The sequence below is a fragment of the Natator depressus genome, chromosome 1 (assembly GCF_965152275.1).
Source record: "Natator depressus isolate rNatDep1 chromosome 1, rNatDep2.hap1, whole genome shotgun sequence".
Classification (NCBI taxonomy): domain Eukaryota; kingdom Metazoa; phylum Chordata; order Testudines; family Cheloniidae; genus Natator; species Natator depressus.
In genome coordinates, this window is record NC_134234.1 from 309,004,722 (window position 1) to 309,018,394 (window position 13,673).

General features: G+C 45.1%; 1 protein-coding gene across 3 annotated transcripts in view; it reads right to left on the reverse strand.

Annotated features, from left to right (window-relative positions):
* The window catches only part of ZNF800 (zinc finger protein 800), a 29,060-nt gene extending 26,936 nt beyond the window's left edge, over window positions 1-2,124 (reverse strand). For all 3 annotated transcript variants that reach the window (XM_074952248.1, XM_074952239.1, XM_074952256.1), the window contains exon 1: window positions 1,967-2,124. In XM_074952248.1, the coding sequence (XP_074808349.1) occupies window positions 1,967-2,027 (61 nt within the window). In that variant the 5' untranslated portion in view covers window positions 2,028-2,124. The remainder of the gene's footprint in view (window positions 1-1,966) is intronic.
* Window positions 2,125-13,673: the final 11,549 nt, after the last annotated feature.

A 13,673-nucleotide genomic window follows, 5' to 3' on the forward strand; every position in this document is an offset into this window, starting at 1 on the left:
TTATATATTTCAATTCTTATTCATTTTATATTCAAGCATTTTTTAATCAAGCAAACTTCAGAAATGATCTCACCTAAAATGACACTTTTTCTAAATCTGATTTAGATTCACCTCCCATTCTTTGTAAACAATATTAAAATATATTTATAAACTCTAGTGACATGTAACTAAAAAGCTAAGACATCCCCAGTGGTCAAGAGAGTCCTATTTTAAGTGGGATATACTGATGTATAGAAAATATCCATATTGATATGGACACCATAACCCTTACCCTGCAAACACTTACACAGATGAATCATTTTACACACAGGAATAGCCCCATTTAACTCAATGAGGCTACTCAAATGCAAAGTTACTTATGTAAGTGTCTGCAAAGTCAGGGCTCAGATCTCCTTAGGTATTTCTACACTGCAATTAGACACCTGCAGCTGGACCTACGCCAGCTGACTTGGGCTTGCAGGGCTCAGGCTGCTTAACTGAAATGTAGATGTCTGGGCTCAGACTGGCACCTGGGCTCTAGGACCTGCGAGATAGGAGGCTCCCAAGATGTCTACATCACAATTAAACCACATATATATTTGTATTAAAGGGGTCAATGCATAAGATAAAACCATTCTTGAACATTAACAAAAAATAATTTAGACAAGTTTCAAAGACAAAAGGCAAGACTGCCCTAGAATATGAGCAAATATAAACAAATTCAAAATGCAATGATTACTTTAGGAAAAACAGCCTATAGAATGGTGGACTTTTTATTCTATCCAACTATGCCCACACCATAAACACTGTTAAAACACAAACATATGTAACAACCATTATAAATCATCTAATTGCTTGGTGATATCTAGCACAATGACATATTGTATCCTACTAACCTACTTGCCATTCTTCGAAAAACAAAAACAAAAAAAGTACACTTTTGAATAAATACTTCCTCTGATATACATGTGCTACTTCCACGTGACATCAAGGGGAGTTTCATATGTGAACTGGACAAAATGCATGGTTGTAAGGCGCATGGTTGTAAGGCAAGAATTGTATATTCAATCTAATTTTTTTTTAAATTACAACAACTCAAAACTTTCTATTTAGATAGAAAGGTTTATTGTTGAGACTATTCAATTTATTTCTCAAAACTACCTTTAGCCAAGCTACAGATACACTTTCAGAGTTTGTAGACAACACTTTCCTCCTATTAGTCCCAAACATTCATGCCATTCATACTTTAAAAAAGGAGGATTGGGGGGGGGGGGGGAAGAGATTAAAAAAGAAGAGGAAACCTCCTCATAAAAAGCATTACCACAACAAAGCAATAGACAAAAAGAAGAAATTGGTGAGGAAACAGATTTCTGTTTGAAACTTACAACTATAAACATTAAGTAAAACAATAATGAGAAGTCTCTTAACAAAAAGATAGTTGGACTCCACAGTGCACACTTCCACCTTTATATATGACATTTTCCATGTTATTATACAAACCTAATTTCAAAACAAGCAAGTGGTAGTTTGGGGCGGGGGGGGGAGGTCTCAAAAACAAATACTATGACTTTGTCAATATTTAACAGATAAGATATAAAGTAAATCCATCCTCTTATATTTGGGCATAACAGAATGCAAAAGAACATACAGACTAGAAAAAAATCAGAACACTACAATTTTTAAAAATGCAGATACAAGGTGACTGCTCTTAGTATCTTGCCTTCCCCTCAGTTCAGTGCACACAATGCCCATGTGAGCTTAGGGGTTATTATGCACCCTGTAAGAACTGAGAAATTGATCTTCCTGAAGTAATTTACTGTGACAGTTTTAGGATATTTAAAAAACATTTTAAAACTGAAATTAGGAAGCTTCATATTTGCCGAAGTAATGGCTTCATTATTACAGCATATTTCTGTACAGCCAGTTTCTGAAAGCTTCTTAGAGGACAGAATCAATTAAAAAAACAAAGTATTACAAAGCACTATACCTGGTTCACAGCACCCATGGTGATGATGGTCAGTCTGACAACACTTATCCCTTAGAGGCATTTTCTGTGTGCACGACCTACTTTCCTTCTACATCCAGCAGCTTGTTTCTGCTAAAATAAGCAAATTCTCTGTCACCTCCCAGACCATAAGACTTAAACAACACTAACATCATACCCCCACATCCTTAAGAGTAAAACAGCACTGAACTCGCTCAGAGGTCAACTGTGCCTTTTTTAAGATGGAAAGTCTATATTATTTATCAACTATTTTCAGATCTAAAAAATCTGTTTACTTCAGTGCATTTCAATGAAGGGCAAAAGCTTTAAGAGTTATAGAATCAAGGAAACCCTTGTTCCTCCTAAACTCCAGTCATGTCCCTAAATAAAATGACAACATAACCAACATTTTGAATCCCTGGCTCCTACAAGAACCAATGTTAGGCATGTGTAAAACATAAGGCTGCACAAAGATCCATGGTTTTGGGGTCCCTTATGTTTGTCAACACCACTTTGCCTAACTGTAGGGACTTAACCTATCTTTCAGTTATTCTTGTTTGTACTACCATAGCACCCACAATTGTTAAAACCCACCTCGACCCTACTGGTTGATGAGATTCACACGACTCATCCCCCAACAACAACAAGCATCCATAAAGTTGTGAAAACCCAACTATAACTCCTATTAACAATATTGACCCACACAGCTGTCAAATGTTCAGCTCCATCGCTGCTCTGTGCCAGGTACTGAAGTGTGACTGAGGCCCCATATACTGTATGTTACTTCATGAATGCCCCCCCCCCCGAACTCTTTTCATCTCCAGACTAGGGACAGGAAAACCCTGCCCTAAAATACCTCCAGAAACCTGCCCCACCCCTCTGCCCCAACAACAACAGGAACCCTGCCCTGCCCTCCCGACCCCACGGCACCCCCAACAGGAACCCTGCCCTGCCCCCTATCCTCTCCCCCCAGGAACCCAGCCCAGCCCCCCCCACCCCACCTTGCCCTGACGCCCCCCCACCCCACCCCCCAGGAACTCAGCCCTGCCCTGCCCAGCCCAACCCCCAGCAACCCAACCTTGCCCAGTCCCCCCACCCCATGAACCCAGCCCTGCCCAGCCCACCCCCCAACCCAACCTTGCCCTACCCCCCCACCCCATGAACCCAGCCCTGCCCACCACCCCTTCCACGAACCTGGCCCTGACACACACCCCGCGTTCCCCCCAGGAACCCGGCCCTGACCCCCTCCCCGCCGCCCCCGGGGGGACCCGGCCCTGCTCTTTCCCCCCGAACCGGAGCAGCGCCCAGCCCGCGGGGAGAGCGGGACCGCCGGGCGCCTGAGCTGGGAGAGCCCGCCCCGCGCACGGGGCAGCTTGCGCCGTCCCCGTCTCCCTGGGCGGCGGCGGCAGCAGCCGCAGCCCCGCGGGGCCCAGGGCTCCCGGCAGCCCGGGCTGCACTTACGGAGGCTCCCGGGGACGGAGTGCGGGGCAGCCGCCAGCTCCCGTCCCGGGCGGCGCGGCTCACCCACGAGCCCCGCGGGGAGCGGGCGGCGGCCGGGGCTGAGCCAAGCGGGTCCCGCGCGGAGCCGGCAGGTGACAGCGGGCGTCAAAGTAGCGCGGCGGCCGGAGGCAGGGAGCGGAGCGGGGCGGGGCGGGGCGGGGCGGGACGCTGCGCCCGCGCAGGGAGCCGCCGCACCAGCCTCCGCCGGGCGGACTCTTTCCCCCCCGCGCCTCCGAACTAAACTTCACCGTCCCGTGTCCCGCCGGCGCAGCGGGAGCGGCGACCACTGACCCCGGAGCCGGATGGGCACAGGGGCAGGAAGTGACTGCGGCCGCGGCGACTCGGGGCGGCGCACTGCGCAGGCGCCGCACCCGGCTTCCCCTCGCCCCGCCCACACGCACAGGTGCCTGTCCGGCGCGCGGGCGGGGAGCGCTGTCGCTGGCAGGAGGAAGCCGGGATCGCGGCTGGGCAGCCACCCACGTGGGCGAGTCACGAGCTGCTTGTCTCCTACCCCCGCGCTGCTGGGCACCGCTGCAGCCTGTTGCACCATTGCCGAACAGCCCGCTGGCTGCGCCGTGCCCAGTTGCAGACGCACCGCTGCAGGATGCTTGGTGGCAGCATAAAGTGCACAGTCGAAACAGGGCACGCGGCCTCTTGCACTCTGTGCACGCACTCTAATGTGCACGCTTGTGACACCCCGCACGCCTATGCCGCGGCCTCCTGCACAGCTGCAATAGAATGTACAATTACTCTGTGGCACAGTGCGTCCTTGCACTATAATACACTACACCACGCACAGCAGCAACACTTCGTACGAAGAGGAGTTGTGAATGTCTCCTCGGCAAAAACGGAGGTAGCAGCTGCCTCAACACTTCTCCCCCCATTGCCACTTGCCTCACTATGGGCTGCATGTCTTAAAGGCAGAGATAAGGTGGATGAGGTCATATATTTTATTGGACCAGCTTCTGTTGGTAAGAGCGACAAGAAGAGCTCTTCTTGCACCCTATCCAAAGTCTCTCTCTAGTTCTGAGCCTTGCCTTGTCTACAATTTGCTGAAATTCTCCCATGCTTGTGCAAACACCAGGGGCAGCTCCACCTGTACAAGAAATGGTGGAAGAGTGAGTGTCGCCTGACAGCTGGTATTTCTACCCTTGTGTCATCTAGGCCTGCTCTGAGCAAGGTAAAATGGTAGTGGTAAATGCACCATTGGCAAGACAATACTACTGCTCTCAACGATGAGAAAATCGTAGACTGCCCTTATGGGGCTGGAGGTTTCTGCCAGTTGTATTAATCTAAATAGTGGGAGGACCAATCTGATGGATTGTAACAAATAATTTTGCCAGTTTGTGATTCATGTCCAGTCATATCTCTACAGTTTGTTGTTTAACTGTAGGTGTTAGTGTGTTTTTCTGTAGGTGTACAATTCTCAACCTCCTTAGTGCAATTTACAGGTTATTATTTTCACCTCACAGTAAATGAGAAAATCAAATTCCCTCTGTTTCTGCCAAAAGGAAATTAAATGAGCAAATCAACAGAAAGTTCCCTTTGTGTGCACCCTTTGCTGCCATTTCTGGCTTTGATGAGGAAATGTGTACAATAAACAACCTGCTCTCCACACCACTAGAAAAGAGACAAATATTGGTTAAAAAGGGACAATATTAAGGGAACCATCTCTCAGACAATTGGCTTGGTTAGTGGCTCAGTCACTTCCTGGGTAGAAGTTCATGGTAGGGCTCAAGGTCATAAACCAAGTTCTGGAGTCATACTCAATGCCAGCACAATAATAAAATTATATGCTGTTTAGTAGTGCCATTCTTCAAATCAGATGGGATACTAAACAGCTCTTGTATCTATCTCTGGCCAATATATTTTATACAACTAAATTCTACTTTTAAAAATATAGACATTAGTTTTTCACCAAATTATTATTTAAAGAAATTTTATTAGGATTTACAAAAGTGACCAGGTGCCTTGATTTGTATATGCTCCCTGTGCATCCCACCTAGGGCTTCTCTCTCCTCTTCACATCTCTAGGCTCCCATTCCCCAAAGCTCCAAGCCCTCACACCTCACTAACTCCTATACTGAAACTACCGCTCTCTAGCTCCCGGCCCAGCTTCTGGCCCCCCTCACCAAGCCCTCAGTCCCCAACAGTTCCCTCTCCATAAGACTTTAGGCCCCTGCTCTTCAGATTCCAGGTCCCTGCTCCCATTTTCCTTTGTCCATCCGGTTTCTTGGACCCCACATTCCCAAGATTCCCACTATTAAGGCTCCCAATCTCCACTGGTTGTTGCACATTCAGATCTCACATTTCCTTGAGGTTTACATTGCTCTCTTATTTTGAGAAAATACAAATAGGGCCTTTCCTATATCATTTATTATAAATTTGTCAGATCCCCTATTATTTGTCTCCTCTCTAAATTATTTAGCACTAATTTTAAACCTCATTTCCAAATAAATTCTGCTTAACAGTTGTATGCAAGATTTTTTATAGATGAATCTACAGTAAATAGTGTGCTTTTCTAATGTCAGATTAATGAGCATGTTCCTTCATTAAGCTTCAAACAGATTTTTCTAAGCTGCTTGTAAAGGCATTAGTGTCTCAAAAGTGGTTGAAGTTCTTTATTTTCCATCATAAATATCTGTATTTTAATCAAGTTGCAAAAAATGGGAAATAGCTTATGGAATATGGTATGAAGGCATAGACTCTAGAATCTTGACTGGATTATTGTGCCTAGGATCTCTTGGTTAGGGAGTCAATATAATAGAAGCCCAGTTTTATGCTTTTCATAAAACCAATGGGTCATGTAATCTATCACCCACTCTGAGGCTGGGGGATAGAGTGTAAATTTGTGTTTTGATTGCGTAAGCAGCCATGTCAGAGGGACCTGGGGTAGTAACCAGTGCAAAAGGTGCCCCACGCAGATAAAATCTAATGGCCTAAAATCTAACGCTAAGATCTCCTCCTCTGTTACCAAACAGTTTCTCTCTAAGGGCAGGAATTTTCTGTGGAACATTGTAGAATTGATGTAGGACGTTCTGCTCTCCATTCTCTTGCCCTGCTAGAGAATGGCTCCAAGATCCTGCTCAGAGACATCCGTCTGCAGGATGAACTCCTATAAATATGGACTTCACACCATCATTCACTGCAGAGGAGTTGTTTGAACTCCCCAAAAGCATTTGCACAAACTGGGAGCCAAGATACTGTTCCTTTTTTCAACCCAGGCGACTAGTCAAAGTTTGGGACCCTACGAGTGTTTCAGTTGCGGGTAGGAAAACAATGATAGTGTGGTACACCTCTACCCAGATATAACGCGATCCAATATAACACGAATTCAGATATAACGCAGTACAGCAAAATTGGATTTCTGTCTCGTCTACAACATACAGTACTTTTATTCTGTTTAATCCCAGTTTATACATTTAATGATGTGGTAAACCCAGGACAAACAGCTACAAAAGGGGGGTAGTAATTAGTCCCAGGGGATTAAAAGGCCCCTCCCTATCCACAGGGCAATAAGGTTCAGCTGGAAAAGGGGTTGCTAGGGAACCAATTAGGTTCAGCTGACTCCAACTACTTGGGACCTTTTTAAACCCTCCCCTGGGTGGTAGGAGGGGAAGAGTGAGGGAGTGAGAGGAGCAGGGAAGTTGCCAGTAGGCTGTTTGCAGCAAGACACCAGACCTTCCCAGTAGGGAGGCTGTACTTGCTCCCCAGAAGGGAAAGAAAACAAACACAAGGACTGACCGCTATTCCTACCTACATGCCTCCAGCTTTCACCCTGACCACACCACACGATCCATCGTCTACAGCCAAGCTCTGCAATACAACCGCATTTGCTCCAACCCCTCAGACAGAGACAAATACCTACAAGATCTCTATCAAGCATTCTTACAACTACAATACCCACCTGCGGAAGTGAAGAAACAGATTGATAGAGCCAGAAGAGTTCCCAGAAGTCACCTACTACAGGACAGGCCTACCAAAGAAAATAACAGAACGCCACTAGCCGTCACCTTCAGCCCCCAACTAAAACCCCTCCAACGCATTATTAAGGATCTACAACCTATCCTGAAGGATGACCCAACACTCTCACAAATCTTGGGAGACAGGCCAGTCCTTGCCTACAGACAGCCCCCCAACCTGAAGCAAATACTCACCAACAACCACATACCACACAACAGAACCACTAACCCAGGAACCTATCCTTGCAACAAAGCCCGTTGCCAACTGTGTCCACATATCTATTCAGGGGACACCATCACAGGGCCTAATCACATCAGCCACACTATCAGAGGCTCGTTCACCTGCACATCCACCAATGTGATATATGCCATCATGTGCCAGCAAGGCCCCTCTGCCATGTACATTGGTCACACTGGACAGTCTCTACATAAAAGAATAAATGGACACAAATCAGATGTCAAGAATTATAACATTCATAAACCAGTCGGAGAACACTTCAATCTCTCTGGTCACACAATTACAGACATGAAGGTCGCTATCTTACAACAAAAAAACTTCAAATCCAGACTCCAGCGAGAAACTGCTGAATTGGAATTCATTTGCAAATTGGATACTATTAATTTAGGCTTAAATAGAGACTGGGAGTGGCTAAGTCATTATGCAAGGTAGCCTATTTCCCCTTGTTTTTTCCAACCCCCCCCCCCCCCCCGCAGACATTCTGGTTAAACTTGGATTTATGCTGGAAATGGCCCACCTTGATTATCATACACATTGTAAGGAGAGTGGTCAGTTTGGATGAGCTATTACCAGCAGGAGAGTGAGTTTGTGGGGGGGGGTGAGAAAACCTGGATTTGTGCTGGAAATGGCCCACCTTGATTTTCATACACATTGTAAGGAGAGTGGTCACTTTGGATAAGCTATTACCAGCAGGAGAGTGAGTTTGTGTGTGTGGTTTTTGGAAAAAAGGGGGGGGGGGATGAGAAAACCTGGATTTGTGCTGGAAATGGCCCAACTTGATTATCATACACATTGTAAAGAGAGTGGTCACTTTGGATGGGCTATTACCAGCAGGAGAGTGAGTTTGTGTGGGGTGGGGCGGAGGGTGAGAAAACCTGGATTTGTGCTGGAAATGGCCCAGCTTGATTATCATACACATTGTAAGGAGAGTGATCGCTTTAGATAAGCTATTACCAGCAGGAGAGTGAGGTGGGAGGAGGTATTGTTTCATGGTCTCTGTGTATATAATGTCTTCTGCAGTTTCCACAGTATGCATCCGATGAAGTGAGCTGTAGCTCACGAAAGCTTATGCTCAAATAAATTGGTTAGTCTCTAAGGTGCCACAAGTACTCCTTTTCTTTTTGACTGAGGAGAGGAGTAGCAGGACCCTATACCATCTATAAGGATTCGCCTTACCCCAAACCTGAGTCTCCAAGGCTAAAAAGGACTGAGGTGAACAAGGTATTTTGCCACAATGATTACCGTGTACATATTCAGTATGTATGTTTTTACAAGCCTGCCTTGGATCAGAAGTTGAAACACAAAGCTGAGTGCATTTACAGCATTTTTAAACTGTCACTCTGATCTTCATTGCATAAAAAACAGTCTTGTCTGCAAGTCTTAATTAAAGTTATAATGTTGACAGTTTAAATCCACTGATAGTTTAAAACCATTGAAAGTTTAAATTTGTTTTGTGGACAACAAAACCATGTGTGAGGTGGTAGCTAATTTTCAACGGCCATTATAATAAAAATCGCCTTTGTATATATAACCATGACTAATTTATCAAAAAGGAGAGTTCAGTCTAACTTTGTCATTGACTAACCTGCTGCCGCCTTGCCAGTTTAAAGTTGTTACAAAACCATCCATGGTCGGTGCCTCGGCTCTTAAAATGTGGCTTGTATCAAATGACATACATAAACCCCTCCAACGCATTATTAAGGATCTACAACCTATCCTGAAGGATGACCCAACACTCTCACAAATCTTGGGAGAAAGGCCAGTCCTTGCCTACAGACAGCCCCCCAACCTGAAGCGAATACTCACCAACAACCACATACCACACAACAGAACCACTAACCCTGGAACCTATCCTTGCAACAAAGCCCGTTGCCAACTGTGCCCACATATCTATTCAGGGGACACCATCACAGGGCCTAATAACATCAGCCACACTATCAGAGGCTCGTTCACCTGCACATCCACCAATGTGATATATGCCATCATGTGCCAGCAATGCCCCTCTGCCATGTACATTGGTCAAACTGGACAGTCTCTACGTAAAAGAATAAATGGACACAAATCAGATATTAAGAATTATAACATTCATAAACCAGTCGGAGAACACTTCAATCTCTCTGGTCACGCAATCACAGACATGAGGGTCGCTATCTTAAAGCAAAAAAACTTCAAATCCAGACTCCAGCGAGAAACTGCTGAATTGGAATTCATTTGCAAATTGGATACTATTAATTTGGGCTTGAATAGAGACTGGGAGTGGCTAAGTCATTATGCAAGGTAGCCTAACCCCCCCCCCCCCCCAGACGTTCTGGTTAAACTTGGATTATTGCTGTGCACATTGTAAGATGAGCTATTGCCAGCAGGAGAGTGAGTTTGTGTGTGTGGTTTTTGGAGGGGGGTGTGGGGGGGGGGGGTGGTGAGAAAACCTGGATTAGTGCTGGAAATGACCCACCTTGATTATCATGCGCATTATAAAGAGAGGTTTCAAAGAGGGATGGGCTATTACCAGCAGGAGAGTGAGTTTGTATGTGTGTCTGTGGGGGGGGGGGGAAGGGTGAGAAAACCTGGATTTGTGCTGGAAATGGCCCTCCTTGATGATCACTTTAGATAAGCTGTTACCAGCAGGAGAGTGGGGTGGGAGGAAGTTTTGTTTCATGGTCTCTGTGTGTATATAATGTCTTCTGCAGTTTCCACGATATGCTATGCATCCGATGAAGTGAGCTGTAGCTCACGAAAGCTCATGCTCAAATAAACTGGTTAGTCTCTAAGGTGCCACAAGTACTTCTTTTCTTTTTTCTTTATACAATACATTGTCTGTCCAAATGTGCATGTATCAAAGTGGTGGAAAGAATGTGCAACAATGAGAAGGCAGGAGTAAACGTATGTTGCCTGCCCATAGTCCCATTTGGCGTTCTCATCTCTCCCACCTATTTTAAACTCGTTTCTAAATTGCGTGCAGTATAGACTAAGCTTAAGTTGTCTCACTGGTTGTATTTTGGAAACATTGTAACTCTGTGCTGACATTTTCTAAACAATTTTAAAAAATACCATTGGTGTCATGGCATGTAGTTCACAGCCATGGAAACAAAAGGCATGGATAGTCAAAGAAAAATTGGAAACTTTGGACAGACTGAAATCAGGAATGAGCCAAGCGAAGGTCTCAAAAGAAGTAGGAGTGGGGGAATCAACATTAAGAGGGTGGATCAAAGAAGAGGAAAAATTACGATCAATGCTAGTTGAACTGGATGAAAGTGAAGGCCTGGAAAGGAAGCTCCTAAAAACTGCTCAGGATAACCAACTAGATAGAGCAGTATTTACGTGGTTTACCCAAGAACGCTCTGATGGCACGCCAATTTCCAGTGACATTATAAGGAAACAAGCGGAGAAATTGAAGAAGGATCTCGATTTTAAACGCTCGGGCGAGGACACTTCTGCACCTCAAGGTAATGAATTTAAAGCTAGCAGCGGATGGCTTAATCATTTTTTAAAACGTCATGGCATTCAGCAAGTCACAATTTCAGGAGAGACTCGCTCCGCAGATATAAAAGCTTGTGACGAATACCCGCTAAAGTTACAAGAGATCACCATCGAGGGTGGCTATGCTCCAGAACAAATCTATAACGCTGATGAAACCGACTTATGTTACTGTATGCTGCTGGATAGAACACTTGCTTCAAGGACCAAAGGACAAAAGGCCAAAGGTTTTAAGGTGATAAAAGAGAGAGTGAGAATACTTTTCTGCGTAAATAAAACCAGTTTACATAAACTTAAACCTCTGTGCATAGGCAAATCCAGGTCACCTAGAGCTTTCCACCATAAGAACATGGATTCGCTTTTATTAATTTATCGCCATTCAAAAAATGCTTCAATGAAATTGGATATTTTCGAGGAATGGTTTAATAAATAATTTGTACCAGCTGTCCGGAGCCACCTACGCAGACAAAACCTGAAGCCAAAGGCAATGCTCCTACTTGACAACTGTCCTGTCCACGCCCCCCCCCCGTCCCCCCCCAGCTGAGACCTTAACCAGCAAAGACGGGAAGATAAAGGTGAGCTACCTTCATTAAGAACACGACATCCAAAATACAGCCCCTCGATCAAGGCATTATAGCCACATTTAAAATGAACTATCCTAAAGCCTTAGTAAAGAAAATTGTTGAGGACAACAGTAGCATAACAGATGTAATCAAGAAATTGAATTTGCTGGATGTATTTAACTTAGGCAAGACAGCCTGGCTAGGAATCACTCCGTCAATGATAGAGAAATGTTGGCATCGTGGTCTCAGGTGCTTTTGTCACTGAAAGCGATGACAACCAAGATGAGGAAGACGAAGATGAGAACAACTTTGAAGATTTTACAGAAGAAGAGGCCATGGAGGTAGAATGAGTCTACAGGGAACTTATGGCTCAGAGTGGGATAGCTGATGTTCAAGAGTGGATGGAGGTGGATGCTATGTGTCCAACTTTTGAACGACTTACAGATATAGATGTAATTCATAATGTTGCCCCTCAACCACCTGGTGCCTCAGAAAATGTGTCTAACCCTGAGGATAGTGACGAAGAACCCTCGGAGCCACCACCCAAAGCTGCTGATGTGGTTGTAGGGTTAGAAATTGGTCTTAAGTGGCTAGAAAGCCAGGATGTGGATAGACTGCAAATACTGCAGTTAAAATCCATAATTGACCTGGCGAAGAAGAAGGCTCATAGTAGCATGAAGCAACAAAATATAGCAAGTTTTTTTTTTTAATTTAAAAAAATTTTAAGGGGTGCATCTTAAATAAGAAAGCATCTTGTACGCCAAAAAACGGTATTTACTGTTTTATCAATGTCTCTAAAACTTGATTACTTTACCTTTTTTAGCTTTTCAGTTAGTATGGTCTGCTGAAAGTTTTTGGGTGAGAGACACCATTTTGCTTTCTAATCTTGTTTAGCATGGTAAAGTTTAGGAATTAGATTGCAGTTTTGTCTTTTATTTCTTTGGTAACCAATTCTGACTGTTATGCCTATATCCCTTATAATCACTTAATCTATCTTTCTCTAGCTAATGAACTTGTTTCAATCTTTTATGTAAACTAATGTGTTTGGGGGCTCTCTACTCAGGTTAACAAAGGCTGTTGCATATTCATTACTCTTTAATGGAATGACAAACTTTTAATGAGCTTACACTGTTTGGAGCAGGGGGTCCTGAGCAGTGGAAGGCACACGTTTCTGGGGTGCAATGCTGAGGTTGGGGAATTTGTGGGTGTTGTCCTTTGTGTAGTTCATGAGTGTCTGGGAGAACATTCATGTAACTAAGCTGGGTGTGACTTTGCTTGCTGGTGGCTGTGAGTGAACAGAGCCTGGAGGGGTTTGCTATTCACTGGCAAAGCATGGTAAAAGACATGCTGGGCTGGAGAATTAAAGGGACACAGTGGTTCAACCAGAGGTGCTGGAACAATTTGTACAGTGGGGGTTCTGAGAGGAACTGAACCAAGCTGTAAACCCTGAATATGATGGAAACCTCTTCAAGCCAGGGGTGCAGCAACACCCCCAGCACCCCTAGTTCCAGCACCTATGGGTTCAACAGACCAGATTGCACCCAGGGGAATTCACACCCTGGTCTTTACCTTCCTGGGGGCTGTAACCTGGCCTCATGACCCACTGGGACCTTCTCAGTGGAAGCCTGTGTATCTCCTGGCCACAGCCTCAGTCTCAGCCACTGCTGGCCTCACTCTCAAAAGGAGGACCTGTTTCAAAGGTCTCTCAATCATGCCATAGTCCAGTTCTGCCACCAGGACGTTCTGTATGAGTCGTAATGCCTCCTTCAGGTGTGTTACCTGGTGGCGGCAGATCCACTTTTTGGGCCCTCCTGGTAGGATCTGACAAAACAGTCCAGTGCCATCACCTCCACTATTTCCTCAGAGCACTGTACATCCTCCTTTGCCATCAAGGGCAGAAATCCCATAACCATTGCCACTGCTTGAGGCCAAGAATCTAGGGAAAACTGTTCCCATCTAAACTGGTTTTCCTT